Genomic DNA, 16,274 nt, shown 5'->3' on the forward strand with positions numbered 1-16,274 from the left:
GTCTCCTTGGATATTCTCTCTCTCCCTCTGCCCCTTCCCCCACTCTTGCTCTCTCTAAAAAAATAAATAAATCTTAAAAAAAAAAAGACAGATTATGCTATATCCATAGAACAGAATAGTATTCTGTAATGAAAAGAACGTGACGCATGCAACAATATGAATAAACATGAAAAACATTCTAAGCATACAAAACCATATATAAGAGTATATNAGTATATATATATATATATATATATGCTCTATGACTCAGTTTATGTTAAGTTTTAGAACTGGCAAAAACTAATCTATGCCAAAAGAATCTGAACAGTGATTGCCTCTGAAAGGAGGGTAGGAGAGATAGGGATTCACTGGTAAGAGACAGAAAGGATCTTTTTGAGGGGGTAGAAACATTATATATCTTGATAGAGGTGTGAATTATATTTATGTGTGCATTTTTCAAAATGAATACTGTACACTTAAGGTCCATGTAAATTATATTAATTAAAAATGTATTATATGATGTAAATAATGCTCCTTTTATAAACTTGGATAAAATACCATTAAGACACTTTATAAATTTACTGGTATCCTAGTTGCATGCTAGAAATTATACTGAAATGCATATATTTTCTTACATTTCCTTCCTCACTTCGCACTTATTCTGATAATATTCTTGTTATGATTCATCAAAGAATAACCTGAACATACTACATAAACAAAAGCATACAACTACCCACCTACCACACACACACCAACTGTATTAAATAATCACTTAAGTTTCTCTGACCTACTTAGATTATACAAAAAGAATACTTGTTGTTAGTCAAACAATTTTAACTGCCTTCTCTGGCCCCAGAAAGCAAAGGATATTACCTAAAATCATACTTTCACTTAAACTACCTCGGAAGGAGCTTATAATTTTAGTAAAAGTTATGATCTAATCTTTCTTAAAGCAATTATCAAGACATGTGTTAATTACTAAACGTACATTTTAACCAACACTAGGATATTTGCCAGTCACCTTGAAAAACAGGTTTTCCAGGCAGTATCAGTAACTCTGATAAAACATTCTGATGAGGGAAAAGGGTGCAATTACTATCTTAAAGTATTTATAGGGTTTTCATTCATGCTATATTTACTTCTACCAGCACAGATGATTCCAAATTAAAAGCAATGTTCCCTCATTAGGTCTCAAAATGAAAATGGCTTTACTTTAAACTTAAGAACAGATTTTAAAACTATAAGAATGAAATTTAAAAGAAATTAAAAATCCACCATCCTGATATAACCACCACCACCATTTTGGTAATAATTCAGTTTAACACTCTACGCACACACTCACACAGACACATTCTTTACATAAGCGAAATATCATATATGCTGTTTTTAGCGGGCCAAACTTTTTAAGTAATTGTTTTGTTTTCTCTTTTTCCTCCCTCATCTCTTCTTCTCACCAATGCTAACAGTTAGACGTGTGTCCTTTCCTATCTTTATCTAGACTCATTGCATCAAATACAAATGTACATACATAACCACATACATACATACATACATACATACATACATACTGGTGAGAGAGAGTTGTCATTCGGGTAACATCAGTAGGATCTTATGGTAGATGATTCTCTGTACCATGCTTTTCTTCCTTTATGGTGGAAATCCCTCCAAGTTAACTGATACAAAGCCAGTTCACTTTATTTAAATGGCTAACAATATCCCATGAAAAATGTATTCTAGTATTCCTCTATAAATAGGTATTCTTTATCTCCCCAGAATTACATTACTTAAGAATTACTGTATTAAATACTTGTGTACATCTAACATACTTATCCTTTTATTTCTAAGAGGCAGAGTCCTGGCAAGGACTGAACTGAGTAGGACAAATGTACTCTCCATATCAATGGCCCTTGTCAGATATTATTCAAAAAGATTGTAATAATTCAGATTTTCAATATCAGATTTCAGAATATATAGATACCCTTCTTCCCAAATCCCTGCAGCAATGACTGTTATTATTCTTTGAAGTGTCTCTATAAGTTAGACGTTTTAAACAATCTATTGCCTGAAAAAGAAAAAAACTATAAAAACTTGATATGATATGAAAAGGAAATATCTGAAGGTATGGAATACCTGAGTGCACAAAGGCAAACTCTGGGGGGAAGTGCATGCTCACAGGAAGAAGGGGAGACAAAAAGCTGTGAAGTAGGTCCTCGCTCCCAAGCTTTTGGTATGGGGCTAAGTACATTCGTAGAGCAGACACAGCAGCAGCAGCACCAACAGGAAAGTAAAGTTGGGGAACCATGAAAGTTGAAGACAGTTGGGTATATTAGGGTTCTCCAGAGAAACAGAACACAAATAGGATATACAGAAAAATACATAAGAGATATATTATGGAAATTGGCTCACATAACTATGGAGGCAGAGAAATCCCACGATAAGCAATCTACAAACTGGAGAACGAGAAAAGTGAATCCTCCAACTCCAGGCAAGCCTTGAGATAACTGCAGTCTGGCTGACACCTTGACTGCAACCTCAAAGAGACCCTGAGCTAGAACCACCCAGCTAAGCCACTCTCAGATCCCTGACAGTGTGAAATAATAAATGCTTGTTTTTAGCTGCTAAGTTTGGGGTAATTTATTACATAGCAATAGATAATATAGCATCCAAGGCCAAAATAAATATTAACAGTTCCATTTATTAAGTAGTTAGGTCCAAACAACTTAGTAAGTATTTATGTACTGACAACTCAGTAGCCATCTGAAAAAAATAGATATAAATTAAAAGAAAAATATTTGTATTTCATTCCTAGATAAATTACTTACTAACATGATACGTGTGCCTGCCTGATGGACACTGTACGACTCAAACATTTGAATTATACCGGAATCTAATTTCTAATCACATTGATTTTCTACATAATACTTGTTTGTTTGTTTTTTTTAATCACAGCAAACACAAAATTCCCAGCTTTGCCATGACACCACTGAAAGGGAAATACAGAAATCAGTAAAACAAAATGCTACTTTTTCAAGGATCTTAAAATCTAATGAGGAAAACACACACTAACAACTAACCACAACACGAAGAATGAAAGGAGTCCTATGATTCTATGATGGATACAAAACAAGTATTTCTGCTATCAAAAAAAAAAAAAAGATTTGATGTTAACTAGTAATAGAATACTTCCATTTACCCACCACGTTCAGAAAAAGACTTCCAGATCATACAAAATATACAATTTAGAAATCTAGAAATAAAACACTTAAGAGTACATGATAACCCTAAAACCTTATTTTTATGTATGAAAAAACACAATTCTATTCTAGAAAGGTGAACTCTCTGATCCTAGTTTCCATAGAGTCAATGGCAGATTATTTACAACAATATGTGATAGAGACAGAAGGCATATAAAACATAAGAGAGAATAAAAAAGCAAGAATCTCCCCTACCTTTTCTTGTCAAAAATAATACCCACTCAGAAGAGAAAAGAGAAGCAATATTCATCTTTTGTATTTGTGTATGTGTTAACAAAAGGCTTAAAAATGTATACATATGATCTTACATTTTTCAAAGTGCTTTCACAGTCAGTTTTTCTCACCTGGGCAACTACCACCCTGTCAAAAGCTTCCAAAATCTCTTGCCAGGATTATTTTAATAGCCCTTTTCACCTCTTAATACATTATTTATTTTGGGTATTGTCTCTCTCCTCAAAAAATAACCTCTGTGAGGGCAGAAACATGACTGTGTCCTGCTTATGCCTCACTGATTTTCCTTAGTCAAACCACCACAAGAGAGTCTGACATACAGCAGCCACTAAATTTGTACATACCAAATTGAATGAATGAAAGCTACAGACGAAAGGTTAGAAGATACTGCAGGCATAATTTCTGGTCTCTGGTGTATCAAACCTTCTCCTAGACAGTCAGTCAAACACTAATCCAGGAGCTGCTATGAAGGAATTATGATAGATACAGTTAAGGTTCCAAATCAGTTCATTTTAAATAAAACAGATTATCTGGGTGGGCCTGACCTAATCATGAGTCTTTAACTGTGAGTCTAGAGATTAGGGACAAGAAGTCAGAAATTCAAAGCACAAGAAGAAATCGATGCACCACTGCTCACTTGAAAATGAAGGGGGCCATGTGACAAGGAATGTGGGCAGGGTCTAGGAACTAAGAATAGCTCTTAGCTGACAGCCAGCAAGAAAACAAAGACTTCAGTCCTACAACCACAAGAAACTGAATTCTGACAACAGCAAAGCTCATTTTTCTCCAGAGCCAGAAGATGAGAACTTAGCCAATACCTGGATTTCACCCTAAGAAAAGAACCTCACACCGCCATGCTGGACTTAACCCTGTGCAACTGTAAGCTAGTAGGCAGGTTGCTGCTAAATTTGTGATCTGTTATACAGGAGTAGCAAAATAATAGAGGGACCTGTCATAATGAGGATGGTGTTAAAATCACATACCACACAAGGCTTTAAGATTTACAATCAAATGCATCAGAATTAGAATAAAAGTTCCAATCAGAATCAGATCCAACAGAATTGCATAATGATTAGCTTAGTGACAAAATTTTAGAATAAAAGGTAAAAAGTTTAATTGGGGTCCTTTTTGGCAAAACTTCAATGGGTACAGAAATGAGGACAAGAATGAAAACCATTACTACTTTATTTATTCCAGTAAGTGAAACTGAGGAAGGTATGCAGTATCTACTGAAATATACACACTAAATATAGAGTATAATCCATTTTTCTAATAAATACCCCCTAAATGTTACACTTTTGTTTTTCTATTTGTTACTTAGATTTTTCTATCTTTTCCCTTGTGACCCTTTATGTCAGGTGTTAGCTGGCCATCAATGTGTCTTTTACAGTTCTGTCCCCCATCCCCCAACACACACAATTACTTCCAGGTGCTGAAACCTGAGGAAATAACTAACCAAACAGAGTAACATTATAACCAAAGCAGATTCTAGGAAGACCCCCAGGACCTAAAATTTTACCACAATGATGTCAGTTTTTCAGCGTCCTCTTTTTTTTTTTTTCCTTTCTGATTCTCAGATCTGTTCAAGACATGATAAATGAATTATTAGTTACTGTATAGTCACTTCTCATTATTTGTGGATTCCTTATTTGTGAATTCACCTACTCACTAAAATTTATTTCCAGCACCAAAACCAATACTCGCAGCACCTCATAATCATTCCCAGACATGTTCCAAGTGGCAAAAGATCTGAGTTACCCAATGCACACTCTCCCAGCTAAGGTCAAACAAGGGACACTCTGCCTTCTTGGTTTAACTCTATTATATTAGAAACAAATGTCCTTTTCACCGTCTATGTAGTGCCACACCTTTTATACTTTTGTGGTTTCTGCTGGTGATCTTGCTGTCTAAAATGATCCCCAAGCAGAATGTTGAAATGATGTCTAATGTTTCTAAGGGCAAGAAGGCTGTGATGTGCCTTACAGAGGAAATATGCATCGGGCTGGGGCAGTGATGCCCCCTTTTCAAAGGAATTTCGAAGAAGTTCCCTGAGCCCCAGGGGAATTTCAGTCCCTCCTTCAGTGCTCACCTGGCTTGAAAGGTTCTAATGAAGAGGCCAGGCCGCTACACTCCTACAGCAAAGGGAGTACCTGGAGCTGGTGAAACATGAGTCCAGGAGTACCTCCTCTACGGGAAGCATTTCTGAGTTCGCAGGACCTACACAAAGACTTACGTGGGAAAGTCTCTTAGAACATGTTCATTTTTCTCTGGCTAAATCTGAGTCAAAACCTTAGTTTCCTCAAGAGTCTGCCATATGCCATCAGGCAGATCCTGAGAAAGACTGTGAAAACTCTCTGGCTTCCCTGTGGCAAGACTCACTCAAAATAGTGATCCTTTCTGTCTAGACTCTTTATTTCAAGCTTCATTCAGCCATGAGTTATAGTGCTACAGCTGTAAGTTCAATGCTAATGAATAAACTATATATATATATACACACACACACACACATATATATAAACTAAATTTATATATAAAAACTAAATATATATATATATATATATAAACTAAATATATATATATAATACAGTGCCTGTAAACAGAAACACTTATAAAGTAAGGTTATGTACTGATTGGCAGACAAAAATGTTATGACCAAAGACACGGAGGAATCTAACTCTGTACTTCCCCTAGGAGCAAAGGCTCAGTATTCACTAGTGCAGTGTTCATGCCAACTTTATAAAACATAACTATTGTGAATAACAGAATCAACTATCTATAAAACCAAAACACATTAGAAATAGAAATACTTCTCACAGTTTTCGGGCAGTAAAGTAGCTAGTTCCTGCACCAAATCCTTACAATTACCATATGGCCATGGGGTGGGGGGGCGGAACTTAGAATCACTAAAAACAAATGTGGAGAAATACAGACAATTCCCATACTAATTATATGGTAACATTTCATGAAATAAGGTTTCTCCTTATCCAAAATTAAAATAATAGAACTAAGCTATATATCCTGAGAATCCTCTTAAGTGTTCTGAAATAGGTTGGTCAGGTAGTACTTTATTATTAAAATAAATTACAAAGGTAAGTAATTTTTTGTTTCTGTCATATTAATATTATCGGCAACAGGGGCGCCTGGGTGGCTCAGTTGTTAAGCGTCTGCCTTTGGCTCAGGGTGTGATCCTGGCGTTATGGGATCGAGCCCCACATCAGGCTCCTCCACTAGGAGCCTGCTTCTTCCTCTCCCACTCCCCCTGCTTGTGTTCCCTCTCTCGCTGCCTGTCTCTCTCTCTGTCAAATAAATAAATAAAATCTTTTAAAAAAAATATTGGCAATAATTATTTTCTCAGTGATCTATGACAATAATATTGCCACTTTACATAAAGCACATTACATGTTAGAAAGTGTTTTTGGATAATTCTTTTTTATTCTCATAACTGCAATTTGCAGTTTTGGTTACTATATTTTTCATTTCTATTTTGGTCTTTTTTTTTTTTTGTAATAGTTTCCGATTCCCTGCCAAAATTTCCAATATTGATTTTCATCTCCTTTTTTCCTTTAACACACTAGGGACACTTATTTTAAAACCTATATCTAAAATTCTATTATCTGTAAACTCTGTTATTTTTGGTAGATATCAAATACAGAAAACTAAAAAAAACTAGATGCCTAGCATATTATCTTCCTCTAGAAGAGGTGTACCTGCTGCAGGCCCATGACTAGTGATACTACCACTTCTTGATATATATTTTTTAAGATTTTATTTATTTACTTGAAAGAGAGTGAGAGAAAGCACAAAGGGAGAGGGAGAAGCTGACTCCTCACTGAGCAAGACCCCGACACAGGACTCGATCCCGGGACTCCAGGATCACGACCTAAGCTGAAGGCAGACGCTCAATCCACTGAGCCACCCAGGTCCCCCACTTCTTGATTATTTTAATCAAATTTCAAGGACTGAGATAATATGAAATTGGGCTTTAGTCCCTATAAGGGTCAGAGTATCTCTGGTTCACCTTTATTCCTCAAACATAGCTTCAGGGTCCTAACCCAGAGTAGGGAATCTGCTACTCTACCACATTCCAGGCTCTGATTTCTGACCTTTATCTTCTGGCCTCAAGAGTCTGTCGGAAGTGCTGTTCAGCTTTTCAGTATCTTAACCACTTCTTCAGGAATCAAAAGAAACCCAGTGGAAAAGGGGCCCTAAAAGTGGTTCCCCTCTTTGGGTTCCTATATTTTCCTCAATCTTGGCCCCATCACTCTTTACTTCTTTGTTACCAATACACTGCACCTTCAAAAAAAATTTTTTTTTTCCTATTTCAACCTCCTTAGTGGGACAGTTGGTCAAAATTAATTTTTATTATTATATTTTTCATTTAAGGAAGTTTTATTTGGCTCTTTTTTCCAAATCTGCTAGATCACTTTTTAAAGATTCCTATTCCTTACAAATACCTTTTATTTCTTTAAATACGATATGTTAATTACTTTAATTTCGGTATCTTTCAGTACTTTTAATTCCTATACCTAACATTTTTGCAGGTTTCTGCTATCCTTCCTTCCTAGTTCTTACTAAAGGTACCTTGTTTCCTGGTACATTTGGTTATCTTTGTGTGTGTGAATAATGATTTAAGGAGACTACCTGAAGCCTCGGGAAAAGGTAACTATCTCCAGAGAGGATCTGCACTTGCTTCTATTGAGAACCTTAAGAGCACTATACATCCAGAACCACTTAAAACTAAAATCACACCATAAGGTTTCCTCAGTAGCCAAGTATTAAGAATCTGATTACCAAATATAAACAAATAACAATACATGGCTGAAACCTCTCAGGGATGGGTTTTCTTCCTTTTCTCCTCCTCTACTCAGTGCCAATGCAACTCTTCCCACAGTACCCCGAGACAGGGATTCCTTTTGTTTTATACTTATGCTGAGTATGAATCAATTTCAGGGCCCAGCTTTCATAAACTTTTTGCAGGCATCTTTTAAAAATTCAGCCCTTTTAGTAATTTTCAGAATATGGTTTGGAAAAAAAGAAGGGTTAGAATTAGTATTATAGACCTAGCTCACATCTACTAGGAGTATAAGACTACTTGCTACGTATCTACATATTAAAACTATATCCATTCCATCTCATATGGCAGTTTCTGACAAAACTAAGTGAAAACTGAAATTACTTTCAATTATATTTTTCTGGCAAGACTGCTGTTCTTTGAGATTGGCTACATGGAACCCCAGTTATATCTGACTTGTAATTACAATGAAGATAAACAGATTCATGCTACCCATTTTCATGATAACTTAGTCTCTTTTAAATCATAAAAACTTTAAGTAACTTCTACTCTAGGACTTACCACATTGAATATTAATTGATTCAAGATATTTCTTGGCTCATTAAGAGGAAAGACAATAGTTAGTTCACTGCTATAAAATTTGGCACCTCATGGGTGCTTACTAAGTAATTTTTCAATGAATAAGCAAATAAATAAGTAAAAACACATTAAGTACTACTGCCTTAAAAATACTGTTCCACAACAAATAAAGAAAATTTCACAGTGAAGAGGTTACCACAGTTTCAGTAATAATAAAAAAATTATATATAATTCATTGGTAAAACATAAAAACCAACTAAGTAAAAACAAACACACATCAAGTTTGAGGGCTCAATTTAAGTAAAATGAAAAAGTGAATAAGAAAAACATGATTAAAAACACAATGTATTCAACCTCAGGGAACAGTAGGTGGGGGGCATGCACCAACAACATACACAATGTAAGCCCACCAACATATGCAACACGACTTGAAAATAAACAGGTAAATGCAAATTAAAAGCACAGTGAGTTATAATGAAAGATCTAAAAGACTGGCGAAACCTAAAAATCAGCCATAGAAGTGAAGGGGAGAATGCAATGCACAGTAACTTTCATATGCTGTCAGTGAGAGTAAATTATACAGCCATTTTGTAAAACAGTTTTGCATGACCTGAACATACACATAACCCTATGATCCACCAGCCCTGCTCCAAAATATATACCCTAAAGAAAATCTGTACATGTGTACCAGGAGACAACATGCAAAATTGTTCATAGCAGCCTATTCATAATAGCAAAAAACTATAAAAAACTGAAAAGCCTATCAATTACAAAATGGATAAATACATTTTGGCATACTTACACACTGGAAATTAAGAAACTACAATTATACTCAGCAACATTAAGAAATACCATAATGTAAAGCAAAAGAAAAGCAGATCAAGATTTATAATGAGTGACTCAATTTAGATTTATATAAAGTCAAAGCCAGATAAAACTTAAATCATAGCACATAATACCGTAAGAAAATGCTTAACAAAGCATGAAATCGTAGTTACTACAGTGGAACTAGAGGACAAATATAAGACAGGCCTCACAAGAGGCTTCAAAAGGTTGTGGACACTTTATACTTCTAAAGACAGTTGATGAATAAATAGGTATTTTATTATTCCTTATCCATATATAAAAAGTATGAATATATATTCTTTGGATGTATATTTTGCAATGGAACTTTTTTTTTTAAGATTTTATTTATTTATTTGAGAGAGAGCACAAGCATATGCACACACACACACATGAGCTGCGGGAAGGGAAGAGGGAGAGAGGGTGGGAGAGGCAGACTCCCTGCTGAGCACAGAGCCTGACTCCAGGCTTAATCTAAACACCATGAGATCATGACCTGAGCCAAAACCAAGAGTCAGACGCTTAACCAACTAAGCCATCCAGGTGCCCCTGCAATAGAACATTTAGACACCAGGTGATCCAAAAAGGTATGCAAACAGTTTTAAATGTATATATATTTATATATATAATATTAATTATATTATATATATAAATATATACATACGTATGGAAAAATAAGTATAGAGATTAGGCTTCCAAAAATTACACTAGAATAAAAAATAAGTTTCACCTACCCATCCGCTTTACCTATCACAGCATTCATTTCCTCAAGGACATGGACATAGTAAGTTCTAATGCCTAAAGTATATAACTGAAAGAATGACTATTTTTAAATTCAAATGACCTCAGACACCACTTGTCAAGGGAAGAATTTAGTTCATGGTCTTGACATCAGCTAAATATACCACTTTAGCAAAATAACAAACTGTATTAAGTTTATTTTCCCTAAAAGGCAGTCATTGAGTTACTGAATCAAAGTTCAACTTACTAACATCTCCTTAAACATTTACAGAATAACTGGAGTTTAAGTACAATAGAAGTCACAACCTCTGCTCAGATCAGCACTCAGATCAGTTACCGCTCTAAACAGTAATGGCACCACAACCAGTTCTTTCCATTAACATTTTCCTCAAAAGGTATTAAGAAACTTAATTTTGCATCATTAGTAATGTGGAAAAAATACATATTAGATTTTAAATGCTCCCGTAGACAGGAGCACCTGGATGGTTCAGTCAGTTAAGGACTTGATTCTTGAATCATCTCAGGTCATGATCTCGGGGTTGTGAGACTGAGCCCTGCAAGGATCTGCTTGAGATTCTCTCTCTCCCTCTCCCTCTGCTCATGTGCAGCATGAGCTCTCGAGCTCTCTCTCAAACAAAATCTTTAAAGATAAATAAATAATTGCTCCAGTAGACAAAAGTAAAAAGTCTGTTTCATCAAACTCCACACTGCATTTCCCTATGAAATAAACATTCTTCCAACACTTAAACAAAAAAAGGAAACAAAAATCCATCTCACAATTTCAAAGACTGAGTAAGTCACTAATGGATTCCAGATAACTGATATCAATTAAATGCCTATTTAAATTTTGACTTCTAAATGGTATCAGGAGCTACAATCTTACCTGGGGAGGATAGTTGCTCTCTGAAGACCACCTCGAAGACTGGTCATTTGGTTTATCCACTAAAATGTTCCTGAAATAAAAGATAATTAAAGTTATAAGTGAATATGAACATGCAAAAAAGGAATAACCTACCAGATGCTAAAATAATCACAAAGTTATATAATATTTGGAACTTGAACAAAAAGAGACAATAAAACAGAATAAGAAACAGAAAGTCCTAGTATATATAAGATTTTTAAAATATGATAAAGGTAGCATTTCAAACAATGGAGAAAAGCAAGAAAAAATATACTTCTACTTCATACCAAGTGACAAAGTGAACAGTAGGTGTATTTAGAAATTAAAGGTAAAAAAAGAAAATAAAATACCTAAGAATAAATAAAATACCATTTATACATATTAGATAAATTATTATACTGTACAATTATGTCATTATATATTACATATATGTATGTAATACATGTATTACATGCAACATCATGTATGTATATGTATATGCATATAATCTATCTTTAGATTAAGAAGACTTTTTTTTTTTAAGATTTATTTATTTGAGAGAAAGAGTGCAAGCGGAGAGACAAATAATCTTTTTTAAAGATTTATTTAAAAGAGAGAAAGAGGGAGAGGAAGAGACACATTTTAGCAGACTCCACACTAAGCATTGAGCCTGACACAGGGCTCAATCTCATGACACTGAGAGATCATGATCTGAGCCTAAAGCAAGAGTCAGATGCTTTATAGACTATGCCACCCAAGGGCCCCTAGATTAAGAAGTCTTTAAAGCACAAGGTCAAAAGCAGAATGATGAGTGAAAAAAGGATGATATAAGCAACTTTGGAAGATGGTGCTTTCACTGGAAACCATAAGGCTAAAGAAAAATAGAACCATACATAAAGACTGCACTATATTTGGTAAAGTTGTTTTTCACAGAGATATAGGTTAATTCTGAATCAGTTTACATGTATACTGGGGATGAACAAATAACCGAATGGATGGTAGATGGTGGAATCAAGCTTTTCACTTTGGAGTGGAAAGTTAGAGAAAAGCAAAGGGAAGAAGATTAGAATGAACCCTGTGGTACTGGATTAGAGCCAGAGACATCACTTGAACTCACATTTAATTTAATATGGACACAGATAAATAGATATGAAAATAATTATAGATATGTATGTGCATGCATGCACAATCAACACACAAATAGTATTTGCTAGCTCTGTTCACTAAAAGGGACTAAAAGTGGTGACAGCCCAGTAGCACTGAGCACACCCAGCACCCAACTCTTGGTTTCTACCTAGCATTCCCCAATAAAAGAAAACAGCAATTGTAGGGGAAATGGCTGGTCCTACGATTGAAGCAGATAATTCAGAAGATAAGCCTGGAGCACAGATTAAGAAATGAGAGAGAAAAATTAATTTGCCTAAATATATAGACACCTAAGAAGTACTAAACTATTATTATCTTCAATGTACAGATTAAGAAATGAGAGTCATAAATTAATTTGCCTAAATATACATATACCTAAGAAGTTAGGATTTTAACCTGAGGCAGTCTGACTTCAAAGCCAATGCTCTTAATTACTATACTATCCAGCCTGAGAATTATTTCCACTTCTTGGAACTTATCCTAAAAAATAATCCAGGGGATGTAAATCATCCACAGTCATCACAGCACAGTTTATAATAGCAAATTGTAACCAACCTAAATGTGTCACAATCAGGAATTAATTACACAAATTATTACATACTTGTGTTACAAAATACCATGTACTCATGTTCTACAAACTAACTTTAATGTCATTGGAAAATGTTCACTACACAGTAACTGAAGAGAAAAAGTAGTTTATAGTATATACATGATGAATCAAGTGTTGTAAGTAATAATATTCATGCATGGAGAGACAGGCAAAGAGCATATACTAAATTGTCAATGCCACTTTCAATGATGAGATTACATGGACTTTTTTCCTTTGTTGTACTTTTTTAGCTTTCTAAAATTAACACATATTACTTTAATAATCAGTAAAAAAGGTGGATTTCTTTTTTAAAGATTCTATTTATTTATGAGAGGGAGAGAAAATCTCAAGTAGACTCCGTGCTGAGCAACAGAACCCTACACAGGGCTCAATCTCACAATCCTGAGATCATGACATGATCCGAAAACTAAAGTTGTTTGCTCAACCAACTGAGCTCCCAGGTACCCCCCAAAAGTGTTTTAAGAGTGAGTTATAAAACACAAAATGAAGACAACCCTACATGAAAAAATACTATAGTTAAAAGCTAAAGCTAAAAAACTAGGATTTTTAAAAAATCACTTTGACATGAATGTTACAAAGCATGAAAGAAAATCTCACATATTATAACTATGATAAAATCAGTCCACAAAAATCATTCATGTTAATGAATGACATGAGGGGGCTAACCAGTCACAATATGAAAATTGAGCAGATGGACCACTAAACGCAAAGTCAAGGGGGCAAACAGTTGCAATATGTTGTGGTCCCGTGAATTTTGAAATGCCTATTAAACAGCCGTTTGGAGAGTCAGCAGTTGGATATCTGAAGATAAAATTCAGGGGAAATGCCAGGACTGAAAAATACATGTATCTTTAGGGACATGAGTACATCATAGCTAAAATATTTAAAGCCATGACACTGAATGGGATGACCTAAGGAATGAAATGGAGCTAGAGAAGCCAAAGGTCTCATTAAGCTCTGGGGGTCCATCATTTTGGGGGTCTAGATGAGAAAGGTTGAGTAAAGGAGACTAAAAAGGGACAAAGATGAAGAAAACAGAAACCCAGGAAGTGTGTATGCCAGTGAAAATATTTTAAGGAAAGAGTGAAAGACTGTAAAATGTTTCTGAGAAAATAGGGACTGGGTGGTATTCATCCTCATTATGCCTAACTCCAAGGCTAAATGCTGCTATACACAAAATGCTTAATAAATATTTGATAATGCTATGAACAAATAAATAGGCAGCACTATGAAGAAAAAATTAAAGTAGCTCCATCAAAGTATAAGATACATTACTCGTACTTATTACCTATAACTTAAAGCTTATACTAAATTGAAATAAAAATAAATGAGAAATGGGGTGCCTGGCTGGCTCAGTCAGTGCAGCATGCAACTTGACCTTGGGGTTGTGAGTTTGAGCCCAACGTCAGGTATAGAGATTACTTTTAAAAAATCTTTTTTAGGGGCACCTGGGTGGCTCAGCCGTTAAGCGTCTGCCTTCAGCTCAGGTCATGATCCCAGGGTCCTGGGATCAAGCCCCTCATCGGGCTCCCTGCACAGCAGGAAGCCTCCTTCTCCCTCTCACGCTCCCCTTGCTTGTGTTCCCTCTCTCGCTGTCTTTCTCTGTCAAATAAACAAATATAATCTTTAAAAAAAATCTTTTTTAAATAAATGAGAACTAAAACACAAACCAGAAATAAAGTGAGGATAGCCTAAGGGGATGTGGACAGATGGATGCTTGAAGATATTCTGATAATCTCCAGTCCCAACACTGATCAGCTACTAGGTACGTCTCCTGAGCTCAGCAGGTGACAGACACCAGAATCAGAACTTTTAGAACCACGACAAAAGCTTGGTCATAGGAAAACCAAGAGATCCATGGGCAGTTCTCTCCCCAAAAGAAACTCATCAACTGCATGAGCATTTCTGGGACAATCTGCTAGTCTCCTTAGCCCACAAAGAGCTTTAGAAAGAGCTAACCTGGTAGCCTTGGTTCCCTTTACCACTGAAGTTGAGATTGTACTTGTCCTCTTAGCTGAGGATATCCACATACTGAGAGGTGTCTCCTGGTAACCCACAGAGAACCAACAACATAGAAAAAGACTGCCGGTCTACCCACTATCTGAGGCATGGAGAGCTTTACCCAAAGAGTACACAACATACTTTATATAGAAAAATAAATGCACAAAAAGAGTCACTATTCTTATAAAAAAGAATAGTAAGAGAAGGTCATGTTATCAGCTTTTAGAAAACCTTCAGGTCCCTATAATTAAAAACAGTAGGGAATGGTGCAGGTACAGAACTAGCTCAGAGAAACAAATACCCAGAAATTGGGCCCAGTGTAGACTAGAATTTAATATTTGATTAAGGGAATATTTTATTTTAGTGGGAAATGATAGTTATTAGTTAAATGATGCTTATACAACTGAATTATCTGTTGGGAGAAAATAAGTTAACTTTTATCTAATACAAAATTAAGCCCAATTAACAATTTAAACATACATTCATATATAAAAATCTTAGGAAAAGTATTTAGGGGCCAATATAGACAACCAAAAGTGTTGGAAAGATCTTTTTGCCAAGAAACACAGAAGCTATAAAAGAAAAGATAGCTATCTGATTATAAAAAACTTTTAAATTTTGTATTATGAAAAACACCTTAAAGAAAAACCAGAAACACACAACAGAAAAAAATGTTTGCAACTCATATGACTAATAAGGTATTCATATCTAAAATAGGCAAAATATTGTTGCACATTGAGAAGAAGACAAACACAATGAAAAATAAGCAGAACGCATGTTACTGAAATCATTAAGATAGCCAGTAAACAGCAACAAAAATTTCTCTAAATCCCTGTATATTGCTTGCAGGGGAAAAAAATTAACAAGATAAGATTTTTCACCCATCAAACTGATTAAATTAGATCCCTACTATCAGGAAATCGGGTAGAAAAGGTAGACATGGAAAGTCAATGTGCAGCATCTATTAAAACTTTCAAAGTACAGGGGCGTCTGGGTGGCTCAGTCGTTTGGGTGTCACACTCTTAGTTTTGGCTTGGGTCGTGGTCTTGGGATCATGAGATTGAACCCTATGTGAGCTCCATGCTCCGTGCAGAGTTGGCTTGGGATCTCATTTTTCCTCTTCCTTTGCCCCTCCCCCTGTTCTCTCTCTCTAAAAATAAAAAAATACATCTTTAAAAAAACCCACAAACTTTCAATGTACATGTTCTTTTGCTTAGC

The 16,274-nt window shown here is 35.3% G+C and overlaps 1 protein-coding gene across 6 annotated transcripts in view; it reads right to left on the reverse strand.

Annotated features, from left to right (window-relative positions):
- MKLN1 (muskelin 1) overlaps positions 1 to 16,274 on the reverse strand; it is a 334,164-nt gene that overhangs the window by 116,650 nt on the left and 201,240 nt on the right. For all 6 annotated transcript variants that reach the window (XM_040643986.1, XM_040643985.1, XM_040643988.1 and 3 more), the window contains one exon: positions 11,303 to 11,372. In XM_040643986.1, the coding sequence (XP_040499920.1) occupies positions 11,303 to 11,372 (70 nt within the window). The remainder of the gene's footprint in view (positions 1 to 11,302; positions 11,373 to 16,274) is intronic.

The sequence above is a fragment of the Ursus maritimus genome, unplaced genomic scaffold, assembly GCF_017311325.1.
Source record: "Ursus maritimus isolate PB19 unplaced genomic scaffold, ASM1731132v1 scaffold_3, whole genome shotgun sequence".
NCBI classification, from domain to species: Eukaryota; Metazoa; Chordata; class Mammalia; order Carnivora; family Ursidae; genus Ursus; species Ursus maritimus.